At 38.9% G+C, this 15,864-nt stretch overlaps 1 protein-coding gene across 4 annotated transcripts in view; it reads left to right on the forward strand.

The window, feature by feature from the left end:
- Positions 1-15,864, forward strand: part of GNPTAB (N-acetylglucosamine-1-phosphate transferase subunits alpha and beta) — a 94,801-nt gene that overhangs the window by 75,787 nt on the left and 3,150 nt on the right. For 3 of the 4 annotated variants that reach the window (XM_045553115.1, XM_045553114.1, XM_045553117.1), the window contains 7 exons: positions 1,107-1,306; positions 1,526-1,745; positions 2,429-2,542; positions 6,321-6,406; positions 6,661-6,759; positions 9,286-9,453; positions 14,091-14,181. In XM_045553115.1, the coding sequence (XP_045409071.1) occupies positions 1,107-1,306; positions 1,526-1,745; positions 2,429-2,542; positions 6,321-6,406; positions 6,661-6,759; positions 9,286-9,453; positions 14,091-14,181 (978 nt within the window). Of the gene's footprint in view, positions 1-1,106; positions 1,307-1,525; positions 1,746-2,428; positions 2,543-6,320; positions 6,407-6,660; positions 6,794-9,285; positions 9,454-14,090; positions 14,182-15,864 lie in introns of those variants that run through there. The other variant, XM_045553116.1, reaches the window with a different exon arrangement.

Genomic DNA, 15,864 nt, shown 5'->3' on the forward strand with positions numbered 1-15,864 from the left:
ATATTCTTGTGCTCATATGTTATACTTGAGTAGGTTTTTATTTCTGTAGGTAGTAGAATTACTAGATTAATGGGTCTGATGTGAATAAATTTTAAATATGTCCTAAAATGTTGCACCACTTCATACTTCTACAAAATGTATACAAGAGTGCTTGTTTCTCTGCAGGCTAAACAATACCAGTTAATACCAATCTCTTTACATTGTTAGTTTGAGAAGCAAAAATATTTCCTCTTCTGTAAAGTATGTTCGAATTCTTTGCCAATTTTCTTTACCTATTTAGTTCTGCCTCTTACTGGTTTTGATTTTATAATAATATTATTATACAATGAAACCAAATTTGTTTCTAGTCCTTGTGTTCAAAACTCAAGGACTTGCTGCTTTGATGTCACCTGCAGAGATGATATTGAAAGTATTATCAAATTTATATATAAATAAATTTTTTAGGCTGGGCACGGTGGCTCATGCCTGTAATCCTAGCACTCTGGGAGACCGAGGCGGGAGGATCGCTCGAGGTCAGGAGTTCAAGACCAGCCTGAGCAAGAGCGAGACCCCATAACTACTAAAAATAGAAAGAAATTATCTGGACAACTAAAAATATATATAGAAAAAATTAGCCGAGCATGGTGGCACATGCCTGTAGTCCCAGCTACTTGGGAGGCTGAGGCAGGAGGATCACTTGAGCCCAGGAGTTTGAGGTTGCTGTGAGCTAGGCTGACACCACGGCACTCACTCTAGCCTGGGCAACAAAGCAAGACTCTGTCTAAATAAATAAGTAGATAGATAGATTAATGTTTTAAGTATTGAATTGAATTGGGTCTGAAATCTCATGATCAATGACCAGTCCTTGAAGAATACCCTATAAATAGACCACCATCACACACCTGTTGTTCTCACGCCAATATTGGCGATACTTGCACTGACATCCAGTTTAGTCCCTACCCTTTGAATCCTTAAAGTGACCTGTTAGCATGCATTTTATTTGCGCCTTATGGAGAGTTAGTGACTAGTTATTACCACATTATATAAAATCGTACCTTTATCTCTTTTTAACAAAGTACTTTTGTCCACTAAACTTAACACCAAGTTATGTGGACTTCTCTTTTCAGGAGGAAGAGTCATTGAAGAAACAACTGGCATACTTTACTGAGAGCAAACATACTGGGAGACAACTAAAAGATACTTTTGCAGATTCCCTCAGATATGTAAATAAAATTCTAAATAGCAAGTTTGGATTCACGTCTCGGAAAGTCCCTGCTCACATGCCTCACATGATTGACCGAGTTGTTATGCAAGAACTGCAAGATATGTAAGTCTTGTTTAGGTTGGAGTTGCTTGCATGTGTTCAGAGCAAAGGCTACTTGAAACTTGCATATTTGCTATGCTAAATTTATGGCTCTAATGTTTGATGACTAATATGTTAGAAGTATTGTCTGGATAAGTGGGAAGGGAAAAATCTGTCTCCATAAATGTTAGATACTATACATACTTTGAACATCCAGAGCTCATTATATGTTACATATGACAGGTTCCCTGAAGAATTTGACAAGACGTCATTTCACAAAGTACGCCATTCTGAGGATATGCAGTTTGCCTTCTCTTATTTTTATTATCTCATGAGTGCAGTTCAGCCACTGAACATATCTCAAGTCTTCGATGAAGTTGATACAGACCAATCTGGTGTCTTGTCTGACAGAGAAATCCGAACACTGGCTACCAGAATTCACGACCTGCCTTTAAGTTTGCAGGTGTTGTATTGTTTTATTCTAAATTTTGTGACATTTTAAATGACAATCTTAATTCTGATGATGCCTTTACCCCCTACATATTTCAGATTAGTGCAAATAAAAATAATTCTTAATATTTAATGTGGATGTTTGTAACTAGTCTATTTTTAGTGCCAGAATTGTAACCAAATTTGAAGTCTGTATTTTATGAGATTATATTTTGTAGGTTTTCAGTGGGGATAGATCTTGTATTATTTGGAGTAGAGCCAGACCATACCTACATATACATTTCTTATGGCATGTTCATTCTGGGACTTCAGGTGTGGCTGACTGGAGCTCTGAGACAGGCCCCTCCATCATGGCACCTTCTAGTCCCAGGAGTAGGAACGCACTAATGGAGGGTGCCAAGATGAATCTAGCTACAGTGCACCCTTCTTTTGATCCCCTGTACCAACCTTGTGTAAAATGGGTTTGTCACAAGCCAGGACGTTCTACTTTGAGATGAGGATGAAGTATTTTTGTATCTGTATTGTCTCATTCTTCTCTTTTTAGGGTGCTTTATCTTAAGAATCATGTAGTCAAACTCTCTTTGAAGATAGCATTTAACTGATTTTTGGAGAATTTTATAAAATTTTTATTTTTAAAACTGTAATCATTACTTATAATGCACATAACAGGTTTATCTTTTTATTTTACTTTGTTAGGATTTGACAGGCCTGGAACACATGTTAATAAATTGCTCAAAAATGCTTCCTGCCAATATCAGTCAGCTAAACAACATTCCAGCAACTCAGGAAGCTTACTATGATCCCAATCTGGTAAGTGGCCTGTGTTACTTTTATGTACAATAGAAAGTATATCTTATCGAGTATTATTTACACCATTGCTGCATAGTATTTCAAAAACTAGAGGCAGGCTCTATGTTTGTATGTCTTTGGTGCAAAATAATAGCACAGATAATCTAGAATCATTTATATCTATCTTGCTTTGGAATCTACTCCCTCCCCCCATGGATATGTAAGCTAATATTGAGAATATTGCTAATATTCTATAAACAGATCTCCTACTGACAAAGAATAGCAGAAAATAGCCCCAGGATATTCTCACTGGCCAGGAAAAAAATCCTGGGGTTAAATGTCAACCAAAAAAATATTCATCAGATGGAATACCATTGTTCTTTGAGGCTGAGTTGCTTTGATGCTGTCGCTTTCTCCATCTTACCAATGGGGCAGTGTGTGATTTGCACGCAAGACATTGGAATGCCACCTGGCTGAAGTAATTAGAAGGCTGTTGATAGCAAGAGACATCCCAGTTTCAAAGAAGTGGAAATGTGGGAAAAAAAAGTGCATCTTAGAATTGATAAAACAAAAATATAATGCAGCCTTTAACATGACATTTAGACTTAATTTTTGCTGATACATGGAAAAATGCTTATAAAATAAAATTAGGTGGGGGGAAAATGGGTAGTGCCATATACACAGTATGATTTCAACTATAGAAAACTTCTGTCCTTCCCCTGACAGACACACCCCATGCCTCCCAAAAGATAACAGAAATGACAATAAGTTAAATAACAGATAGTTTTTAATATCCTTTTTTACACTAGTATTGTCTATATTTTCTATAATGAATAGCTTTTGCTTTCACAATCAGAATAAGTTATTTTAAAAAATTTACTATCTTGCAAATCTTCAAGCCATATATGTAATAAATAATTTATAATTGACTACAGATAAGACACTTGTGACTGTAGAGAAAAGTAATAGAGTCAGTTAAAAATCTGCTTGCTAAAAGAAGAAAACCATTCATTTAGCATTCATTGTGCATGTCAGGGCCCGTGTTTCTCACACATGTTCTCAGAGTGGCCACTGGAAGGCTCATGCAGTGTGACAAGCTGCAGCCACTGATGAAAGAGATCAGCACAGCAGCCGTCAGAACACATAGACAAAGTAAAAGTTCAGTCATGTGCCACGTAAGGATGTTTCAGTCCATGGTGGACTGCGTATGACGGTGGACCCATAAGATTATGACAATTGTATTTTTACTGTACCTTTTCCATGTTTAGATATGTTTACCACCGTGTTGCAATTGCCTACAGTATTCACTACAGTAACACCCTGTACAGGTTTATAGCCTAGGAGCAATAGGCCATACTGTATAGATGAGGTGTGTAGTAGGCTATACCATCTAGGTTTGCATAAGTACGCTGTGATGTTCACACAAAGACAAAATCACCTAATGATGCATTTCTCAGAACATATCCTCATTGTTAAGCAACACATGAATGTATTGCCAATCACATGTAGGTTAGTTTAGTATGTGACGTGGGTTAGTATGTAGATATGTGCCACTTAAAGCCAATTCTTTAAATATTCTAAACTTAAAACTACAAATTCAATAAAGTTGAGATAAATAGAGGAGTAAGACCTGGTGTCAGCTCCAAAGGAACTTGCTCTAGTAGGGTGAGCAGATATGAACAGCAGGTCAAGAATGAGGCAAGTTCTGGGGTGTGTATTCTCAAGAGGCCTCACATAGAGCTGCTAGGCAATCAGGCTGATAAAAGAATAGCAGCTCACCTGTGTGCTTCCGCAGTTTCTTCTGGTTCTTTGACATAATCCAGTGGGATAAAGTTTATGAAAAATGCTTTGTAAACGCTAAACCAGTGGTCCCTAACCTTTTTGGCACTAGTGACTGGTTTCATGGAAGACAATTTTTCCATGGGCCTGGGGTGGGGAGGGGTGAGGTGCAGAGCTCGGGTGATGATGTGCAGCCTGTTTCCTAACAGGCCATGGACTGGTACCGGGTCATGCCTGTGGTTGGGGACTGCAGCTCTAGACTATTGTGTAAATGTTAGTAGTTGTTTGCCAGTATGTTCTTAATGATTAAAAAGGTATATGTGTAATCACAGTCAGTGTTTTTCTTGCCTCCAGAAAGAATAGAATCAAAGCTAAAAAAACCGTAGAAATTAGGTCGTGTAGGCTAAATAACATTCTTACTTATAAGACTTTTTAAATAATAACTCTGTTTTCTCAAAATTTGGAGTTCCCCTAACAATGCTAATACAGTCATCCAGAGGTCAACGATCCGGTTAAAAAAAATTTTTTTACATCTGTATATTTGTCAAGATAACTAAAATTTCACCCTATATTCTTCGTGGGCAACCCCAGAGCATGATGGCTAGGAAGAGGAGGAAGAAAGGAGAAAGGCTGCTGGCCTCCTAAACCATTTCCCCCTCAACCTCTTTCCCTAAGAGGTCCTCTTTGGTCTTCACTTTCTTTGGGACAATGTAGTGGTGTGCTAAAAGGTTGCTTAGAGGCCACTGACTTTGCCCAAAGGTTCAGGAAGCTTCACCAGTGGCAGGGACTATTTTAGCTCTCACTCAAGGCTTTTGTTTCTCCCACCTCTGTTTTCACATCTGTCCTTTCACTTGTTTATCTTTCCTCCTCTAGTTTTCTTCTTTCTCCTTAAAACGTTAGGTCCCTAGTAAGATTTTACAATTACCAATCCCTGCACTTATATAAAACTTGTAGAAGTGGGTTCTTTTCTAAGGAAAGATAATACACGTATAGGAAACAATTATTCATCTTGCCTTGTTATAGCCACAATGAAAGATTATTGAGGGATTTTAGTTTTCTTTTGGAATGCGTACATCTTCATTCATTAGCAGAATAATATTTTAGTGTTTGCTTATTTCTGGCTTGAGATTTAGAATCAGCAAATACTCTTTGAGAGCTAAGAGTTAAATAAGTAAGGCCACTTTGCTAATGATTATAATTTAGTCTTGAGGCTCCTGCAGATAAACTGTTTAAAGTATAAGTATTGGTTATACTTATAGCATTAGTTAACAGTACTTGAGTGAATTCTTAACTAAGGTATAGGCTTCATTACTGTAATTAACTGTGATTACACACAGGGTAAAGAAGTTACCTAATTAGACTATAAGAATCACAAGTTAGCTTATGAGTATCATTAACTAGTTCATTATATTTTGTGTTAAAGATTTTCTTTCTGAAAAAAATTGTAACACCTTATTAAGGCTTTTAACAGCTAATGTGAAGTAATGTGTGATTAAAATAAAACTATAAAAAAAAGTGATTAGCCAGTGGGTTGTAGTATGCCAATCTGATTATTTATTTATTTATTTATTTATTTATTTATTTATTTATTTATTTGGAGACAGAGTCTTGTTCTGTTTTCCAGGCTAGAGTGCCATGGCGTCAGCCTAGGTCACAGCAGACTCAAACTCAAGTGATCATCCTGCTCAGCCTCCCGAATAGCTAGGACTACAGGCTTGTGCCATGACGCCTGGCTAATTTTTTTCTATTTTTTTGATAGAGACGAGGTCTCAGTCTTGCTCAGGCTGGTCTCAAACTTCTGAGCTCAAGCAGTCCTCCCACCTCGGCCTCTCAGAGTGCTAGGATTACAGGTGTGAGCCACCACGACTGGCTGATTTTTAAAAAATACTGCATTTTAAAATATTCACTTTGATTACCAAGTCTTCTGGTGCCCCTTTAAATATTACAAGTGAGTGCCTCACTTGCCTCCCCCTAGTCTCAGCCCTGATGGAATGTCTGATCTACTTGTATTTTCTCACAGCCACCAGTCACTAAAAGTCTAGTAACCAACTGTAAACCAGTAACTGACAAAATCCACAAAGCATATAAGGACAAAAACAAATATAGGTAAGTTAGTACATACATTTTCCCTTTGTTTAGCTTAAGAATAATTACCAAAGTCTGGCATTTTCGTAATTTCACAATATTTTATCTATTAAACATTCTTCTAAAATTTATGTGAGGTTGTTTAATAATATGAAAGATTAAGTTGTTTTGTGGATATTGAGTCTACTAAAGTCTTAAATGTTTTTTTTCTATTGAAATTTTGTTTTTTGTATCCACATAAATATTAAATTCTTTAAATATGTTTTGATAATTAGGTTTGAAATCATGGGAGAAGAAGAAATTGCTTTTAAGATGATTCGTACCAATGTTTCTCATGTCGTTGGCCAGTTGGATGACATAAGAAAAAACCCCAGGTACCAATTTTAAAAATTATTTTTAATTATGCAATTAAAAGGCAGTAGGACTATAGACAGAAGGGGGTGGCTTATTTCTGTTTGGAGCAGACAGAAGACCTAACAGCTGAGGTAGTGTTTGAGCTGGAGGTTGACTGAGATAGTTGTGAGTTGAGGTAGGGTCCACCATGCAGAGGACTAGCCCATGGCGGACATGAGCTGTTCAGGGAGGCTCAGGGGCAGGCTGCATCCTGTGGGGGGAGGTGAAGCCAGGCAGCTGGGACTCTCACAGCATTGCTTAAAAGGTGCTTCCAGAACACTTGTTTCTGTGGTTAGATTTATCTTAGCAGATCAAACTAAAGTTCAGATTAGCTTATGAAGAAAAAGAAATGCTACCATAAATGTGAAAATTGATCCAGTAAACTCCAGCCATCCTTTGGAGATGAATAAACTTTCAGGTTTACATAAACCTTAAAAATTTCCAGCCCCTGACTGTTGCCTTAACTGATTTGATAAAATTGGCTAAAAATATTCATTTTGAGGTTTTTTGTTTTCTTTTAACTCTTTCACTTTAGTGGGAAATAGGCATTTTGCCAATTTTCTTGGAGGAAAAAAGACATTGACGTATAAAACTGAATATTTTTAATTTCTGAGTCTTATAAATGCTTTTGGAAGTCTTACAGTTTTACCTCATTTAAATTAGGATTTTAATTATAGTCAGAGATGTAAAGTTTTTAGGTATTGTAAAGCCATGGTTTTTTCCTACAAATCCCATTCTTGTTTGGAGGAAAAAGAAATAGGAATTTTGAGAAACATTAAAATATCTTTAGTGTTTATTTAGTGTCTTTAGTAATCTAATAAAATACTTGATTTCTTATAAAATAAAAAATATTTTCCTACAAACCAACCAAACAATAAGCTACAGTAATTAATAATTACCCAGCTTACAGCTCTCTTTGCACATGCTGTTCCCTCCACCTGAAATGTACTGCTGTCATTTAAAAAAAAAAAAACTTTAGTTTTTAGGAATGAATTTTGATGAGGATACAGAATTCTTGCCATTCCATTGATGTGTGCTCTCAGTCATTAGTGATCTGTAGTACTAACGTGAGAATTTGCAGCTTTTAGTTGTAGCTTGTGCTTTTTATGTCTTTGTACCAGTTTGAAAGTTGTTGGGTGAGAGAATTTATAGACAGACATCTTCATGGTACTTAAAGGGACAGGGCTTTAGTAAAAAGACACATGGCAGAGCCAGGCCTTTTCCATAGTTTCCAGGCCTAGCTGCCTCTTGTGTACCTGAACAGATTTTATCTTTTTTGTTGTTGTTGTTGTTGTTTCAAACCCCAAGGCCAAGTTCCCTACAGAGCCTCCTCTGACTCCCGGAGCCTGCCTTGGGGCACCCAGATTTTATCATTTTTACTTTGGTTTGTTTGTTTATTTGTTTTGTTTTGTTTCACTTTTATGGGGCCTTATTTTAAGTCAGTCATGGAAACTAGTCTCCTAGCTACTCAAGAGGCTGAGGCAGGAGCATCACTGATCCCAGGCGTTTGAGACTCCAGTGAGCTGTGATCCTGCCACTGCACTCCAGTCTAGGAGACAGAGTGAGACCCTGTCTTTAAAAACAAAAAAAAAGAAAAGAAACCCAGCCTTCTTACTTGAGCTTTAAGGACATTTTTATCCCATTAATAAGGAGTCTGGGATAGGCAGTAACCAGGCTTTGTTTTTGGCTGACCTCTTCAGCTTTGCTGCCCTCCTGATTGTGTTGGCTTCATCCTCAGGCCAAGAGCATTAACACATATTCAAGAACTTCTCTGATCATATCCCAGTTGTTTAACACATTTTTATGTCCTCTGTATTTCCCATAAATTGGTAGCTGGATCCGAAGGCTTTTTCAGATTTGTTTGATTTTATGTATTTTTTAAAAATTTGGTAAGTCTACTTTAAAAGTGTTATCATCCCTACCTACCATTTTAATGGGCCCTTAGTTTAGTGACTTTTGCCTTGAAGGAAACTTGAAGCAAATAGGGAAGCACCACTGTAATCTGCTTTTTACCAGAACTCTAGCTTCTTACAGCTTGGTTGAAGACATATTAAGTATTAATAGAAATCATCAAACTCAAGAATCAGTAGGCATAATCTCTCTCTCTCAATTCTCTGCAGGACTATTCTTCTTAATATAACTAACAGTTCAGAGAACTTGGTTTTAGGTACTTACTAATTTTTTTTCTAGCTGCTAACAAAATATTCTGGTGAGTTAACTATACTTACTAAACACTTAATTCAGTATGCACTAAATGGAAATCATTAAATTAATTTACTCCTATAGCTAGAAGGCTCTTTTATCTACTCTAGTTCTCTTGTATTATAGGTGAAGAATATCTAAAGGAAAATTTTACTGAATATTATTCCCCCAGAGAGTAATATCAGTAAATGTATCAATTTGGGACATAAGTCCATTTAAAATATGTTTGGAATCCACATTCCTTGTTTTGTTAGGTTAGGGTTATCCTTATGATAACTAATAACCCTAGTTCTCTATTATTTCAGGAAGTTTGTTTGCCTGAATGACAACATTGACCACAATCATAAAGATGCCCACACAGTGAAGGCTGTTCTCAGGGACTTCTATGAATCCATGTTCCCCATACCTTCTCAGTTTGAGCTGCCAAGAGAGTATCGAAACCGTTTCCTTCATATGCATGAGCTACAGGAATGGTAAATTCTCATGTTTTATATATGTATGTGTGTGTATGTATATATACAAACATATCTATATTTTAGGGTGATGAAATTTCTTTAATGTGTTATTTACTCTGTAATTACTTTGTAAAAATACAGATAATTTTTATTGAGTTTAATATTTGAAAAATAGTGGCATTTTAAGGGATTTGAAAAAATACGTAACTGAGTTCTTTCAGTTAGTTGGAATGTCATTCATTTATTGAACCATTTGTTGATCAATGCATAGGTGATGGGGAACACCCGTATGGAAGAGCTCGTTGTTTAGTATAAAATGAGAAGTATCTGAAGACAGTATGGGCTGAGCTGTGGTCAAGGGAAAATGAACTTATGCTAAGTCCTGAAGGGAGAATCTCAAGAAGTAGTGAGAAGGGAACAATGAGCAAAAATCTGGGGATGAGAATGAGCAGGGCAGTTTAGGGTCTAGCCTGTCAACTAGAGAATTCATATACTGACACAGCGGAAAGTAAACCTGGAGAGGTGTTAGGAGCCACTTCTTTCAGTGCCTTAGCAACCAGACTGTCCAGTTAGCCTTTATAACCAACTGGGAAACTATATTATAGAGTGAAAGATTGACATCTGGTTAAGTGTTGTTTAGAAATTATTTGATAGAGTTGTGAGGGGTAAGAAGACAAGCATCAAGGACAGCATTTTTTAAAACTTGAAAGTCATAGAGCACACAATAAACCATCTTGACATATACAGTTCAGTAGCACTTAGTACATTCACAATGTTGTGCAACATCTCTAGTTTGAAAACTTTTTCTTCACTCCGGAAGAATATCCAGTACCCATTCAGTAGTCACTCCCCATTTTCCTTACCCTCGGCCCCCTGCTAAGTATTAATCTGCTTTTCCTCTGTGGATTCACTGTTCTGGATGTTTCCTATAAAGATAATCATATAGTATGTGACCTTGTGTGTCTGGCTTCTTTCACTTAGGGGGACAGCATTTTTGATGTAGGAATAACCTGGAAAGTGCTATAATGAGTGCTGTTTTAATCTAATTATGGGAGCGGAAAAGAAGAGTAAGCTCTTAGAAAGGAATAATGGTCTGAGCTTAGTAACTTACCAAATATGATGGAGCCAGAAGTTGGCTGAGATTTTAAGCCTGATTGGCTTAGCAAACATGGTACCCTGGCCTGTAGAGATAGTGGAAAGTGTAGCTGGTTGTAGCTGTGTGTGGTAACAACAATGCTTGCAAGAGAGAGTTGGCAGTCGAGAGATGGGTGCTGGAGCTAGGGAAGCCTAGTTCAGGAAATCATTTTTCACAGAGCTTACGGTTAGAATCATGATCCAGGATAGGTTCTCAGCAGGAGAGAGTTCAGATAGAGTAGCAGAGAGTTAAGAAAGGAAATTTAAGGGTGTCATACTTAAGAGGGCCTGAGGAGAAAAAGAAACCATCAGAAAAGGTGCTTGAAGCAATTCTTGATTATCTAGGGAAAAAACACAAATCACACTGATATGGTCATTGTTTTTTCTTTCTGCTATGCTTAATTTTCATTCTTATATTTGTTCAATCAACTAATTTATTGAGTATTTACTATGGGAATAATTACTACCATTATTGAGTGTTTAAGTAACAAGCACCATATTGAAGCTTTTCATGCATATTCTCATTTAACTCTTCTAACAACTCTGTGGTAGGTCCATTTTATCCTTATTCCACCAAAAGGGACCCAAGGCACAGATATAGGAAGTAACTTGCATAAGGCATCTCAGCTCGTGAATCGTCGTCATCACCACCATTATTGCCATCAGAGTAGCTACTCTGTTTCTTGAGTACCTGTTGTATGCCAGACACTGTGCTGGGCAATATATTTACTCTCTACAGTTAAAGGTATTGTTGCCACATTACAGATAAGAACACAGTAATAGAAGTTAAGTAACTTGCTCAAGCTGAAATAGCTAGCCGAGTGGCAGATCCAGCCTGACTGCCAACCCTCTACACATTCCACTATATTCTACTACATTTAATGATAAAGATAATTTTATCTTTCAGTTTAGGAAGATTTTTGACCCACTGCCTGTCTCCCTGTGCCAGCTGCTAGGAATACAAAAGATGACAGGTATATGGTACCAGGTTTCATTTGAGATGCTCACAGTCTGTCCAGGGGGACAGACACCACGCAAGTGGTTGTGATACAGTATACTGAGTTTGGTAGCAGGGTTCAATACTATTGGTGTACAGAGGAAGGAACAGCCGATTCTGTTAGGGGAAGGTGACATTTGGACTTGCTTTTGAATTATGAAAATGACTTTTCCAGGTAAGAAAGAGCATTCCTGATAGAAGGAATGGCATTTTCAAAGGCACACAGGTGTAAGAAAAGGAGAGATTATGAAGGGCTGTATCTGTATGTGGATTAGACTTTTTTCTTTAGAGCATGGATCCCCAGGACAGTTGTTTTAATCAGACTTCATGATGTGAAATAGTTATTATTAGCGTGGAGGTTGGACTGGTGAGGAAGTTATTTGGAGTAGGGCAGGGTTGTCTGGGAACTGGAGGCAAATGCTGGTAAGTGTTTTGGTAGTCCTAGAAGTGACAGCCAAGGTGTGAACCAAGGACACAGCCCAGGGAATAAAGAGAAAGCAGGGGACGAATTAGGAGAGACTTTAGAGGGGAAATTGGTAGTTGTTGGCAACTAGAATTCTTTGGTGTCTTGGAGTTGGATAAATGAGACAATTAGGATGTACACTGCTGGTATCTGTATATTTTTATTTTCGTAAGGAGTTGCTCTGAGTCATAGATCTTGTCTTCCAGAAATGGCAAGGAATGGCTTCTCACCGTTTTCACTTTTCTTGAGCTTAGAGGGAAAAGATCTTCAGACAGTTCTAAGTGTTAACTCCCCAAATCCAGTTTGTGACTAAATTTACCTTCATGGGCTTAAGAGAAGTTGGGGAGGACTTTGCTTTCTGTGCAGTATAAATTGCATGAATCAGGTGTGGGATGCCCTTGCAGGCCTCTGCCCTGGTGGCTGCTTGCTTCTCATCCTGCTCAGCTTCTGCATCATCTGCCGGCCACCACCCCGCCCTCCTTCCTAGAAACTGCTTTGTTTTTCTTTCTCTGCATGAATCCCCTGCCTTGTTTCCCTGAATTCCTGCACTGGCTTTCTTCCTGTTCCCACAGAAGCAGTTCCTTTCTTGGGTATAGTGTTCACTGCACTGTACGGCCGTCGGTCTGGTTGTGTTTGTCTCTCCTGGTAGACAGTGAGTCCTCTTCAGGGGCAAAGATGGGGTCTTACTCGCTGCTGAGCCCACAGTGCCTGCCTCCCTAGCACATAGTAGGTGCTCAGTGGGTGGGTTCTCTGACTGCTGGCACAACACATTAGCTGTCCTAGAGTTTGTGGCTGCTTAGCTTGTTAAATTCCACATAGATTCGGAATGACACTGTAGATATTAGAGTTGTCTGAGCTGGTTGTGATCCTGCTAACTGATGTGGGAAATACAGGAGGAAGAACCATGTTTGGGAGAGTATTGTTTTGGATGTGTGACATGAGACCGAGACACCCACAACCAAACAGTTGTAAATGAGAATCTGGAACTCAGCACAGAGGCTCAAATTTGGTAGTAATTAGCATATCTTCCAAATTTTATGTTAAGCATTTTTAATTTAATCTTCATAACTAATTATTCATTGTTTCCAAATTACAGATGCGGAAACTGTGCTGTACTGCCTATCTTTATTTCCAGTATTCTGTTGGCTCCAGGTCCATTTGATTCACCTTCAGCATATCTTGTCTGTTGCTTATCTCTTTCATTCTCTCATGCTTGGACTAAAACTGGGCTGCCTGCCTCACTTGTCCATCCATCTTTCAAATGGCCACCATTTTTACCCTGACCATGTCACATGCATCCCCACCCTGCCATTTCATCCGCTTTCCCACTACTGCCTTATGTCCAGACGCCATCTCATGCTTTTCAGAGCAGCTGCAGCTCAGGTCCACGGCCTTGGCCTGGCCTAGCTGCCCCCATGTCGACTCCCCTCATCTCTTCAGGGCCCAGCTCACGACTCTGCCTCTCCACTGCCGCTTGTTCCCTTCCTCAGCCAGGTGCTTGCCCTCTCCCTTCAAGGCTTAAAGGAAATGTTACCTTCCCTGTGGTGATGTCCTCATCTAAGTTTTCTACAAGACTTTGCTTCAGATAATACATATTTCTGTCCACCTTACGTGCTAGCTAGATGTCAGTCTGCATGTCAGTGACTCTTCAGGTTTCCGAACACTCTCAAGCAGGGACTTCATCTTGTTCATCTCTCTGTATCCACAGGAAACATTTATCAAGTAAATAAGTGAATGAATAAATGAATATGAATGAATAAATAAAAATGAATGAAAGAGTGGGTTTGTTTAGGTGCCTGGAGTTCAAAATTTTCTTTTGAAGTCCTTTTCCCGCCTGAATCACTTTACTAATTCAAGTATAATATTTGCTATGACATAATAAAACATCTGAACTCAAGTTGGAAATGTATATTGGGTCAACATTTTAGAATTGCCTCTAGACAATGTTTTTGTGTTTTCCAACCTTGTTTTTGTGAAAGTAGTGTATAATAATGCTTATGTAATGACAGTGAAACCGTATACAGAAGTACATATATATTTGTTTCTTCTCTCTCTGCACAGGAGGGCATATCGAGACAAATTAAAGTTTTGGACCCATTGTGTACTAGCAACATTGATTATGTTTACTATATTCTCGTTTTTTGCTGAGCAGGTAAGTTTTATATATTTTATATGGGTATTAAACTATTTCTTGGTACACTAGCATCTGAGTCTTTTAGAAAATGATACAAATTTACAACCAGAAAAATCTTAATTTCTCCTGTTGGCTTATAGCTCATATCAATATGTCAGATATATTTCATAATATTCAGGCAGCAAACATAACAGCCTTTTATTTATTTACCTTATAAATCTATTATCAGTCTTTTTTTTTTTTTTTTGAGACAGAGTCTCACTCTGTTGCCCTGGCTAGAGTGAGTGCCGTGGCGTCAGCCTAGCTCACAGCAACCTCAAACTCCTGGGCTCAAGCGATCCTCCTGCCTCAGCCTCCTGAGTAGCTGGGACTACAGGCATGTACCACCATGCCTGGCTAATATTTTTCTGTATATTTTTAGTTGTCCAGCTAATTTCTTTCTATTTTTTTAGTAGAGACGGGGTCTCACTCTTGCTCAGGCTGGTCTCGAACTCTTGAGCTCAAACGATCCGCCCTGCCTCGGCCTCCCAGAGTGCTAGGATTACAGGCATGAGCCACCTCACCCAGCCACCAGTCTTCTTTTATCTGGAACTCAATAGATTAACTTGTAGGCTCTAAAATAAAACTGAAAAGTCTAAGTATTTGTAACCAAAAACCACCTAGAATCCTTATCTGATAATTTTTTAAGGGTCTCCAATTTTCTTCCTTTCTTTTTTTTTTTTTTTTTTTTGAGACAGAGTCTCACTCTGTTGCCCCCCCCCCCCCCCCCGTCTAGAGTGAGTGCCATGGCGTCTGCCAGCAACCTCAAACTCCTGGGCTTAAGCGATCCTCCTGCCTCAGCCTCCCGAGTAGCTGGGACTACAGGCATATGCCACCATGCCCGGCTAATTTTTTCTGTATATATTTTAGTTGGCCAGATAATTTCTTTCTATTTTTAGTAGAGACGGGGTCTCGCTCTTGCTCAGGCTGGTCTTGAACTCCTGACCTTGAGCGATCCACCCGCCTCGGCCTCCCAGAGTGCTAGGATTACAGGCGTGAGCCATTGCGCCCGGCCTTCTTCCTTTCTTTTAACCTTCCTAGAGTGATCATGATATCTTATCTTCAGACATCCCCCCCGTTCTGTGTGCTGTCCTGCTCATACTGGTAGCTCCCTCTTAGAGTTCCTTTGAGTTGCTGGGAATTCTCCTTCCTCCTCCGTCCTCCTTTCCTTGTCAGCCCCTCTGCACCCGGGCTTGCCTCTGCATGCCCACACACAGCCTCCCTGAGGTGAGGGTCCAGTAGTAGGAGGGAAATTTGTGAGGTAAAAAGAAAAGGATAAGAGAACCCTCATTAGGCTGTAGGTATGAAATACTCTGGAGAAAAAGGATAGCAGGAGGGAAATGGGCATCTGGGCTGCCATGACTTGTGCAGGGCAAGCAACCCTGCCTTAGTTTCTGATTGAGGTGACTATTGAGTGGAGCTTCTCTAGCTGTCACTCAGGGGAAATGTACAGCAAATTGACTTACACTGAGAAGGATGAGGCTCCCAAGTACTGAGAGCTTTAGGATAAATGACTGAGCTTCCTGACACAGGTGGAAGGAACTTCAGGAAATGGAGACTGAGCAGGCAGGCAGGATGGCACCTTAACCTTCATCTGCTTCCCAGGGATCATATATATCTTGTTCTTGATATTTTTTTTGCCCTTGTTCCTGGCAGGTAAAA

Source organism: Lemur catta, chromosome 6 (genome assembly GCF_020740605.2).
Source record: "Lemur catta isolate mLemCat1 chromosome 6, mLemCat1.pri, whole genome shotgun sequence".
NCBI classification, from domain to species: domain Eukaryota; kingdom Metazoa; phylum Chordata; class Mammalia; order Primates; family Lemuridae; genus Lemur; species Lemur catta.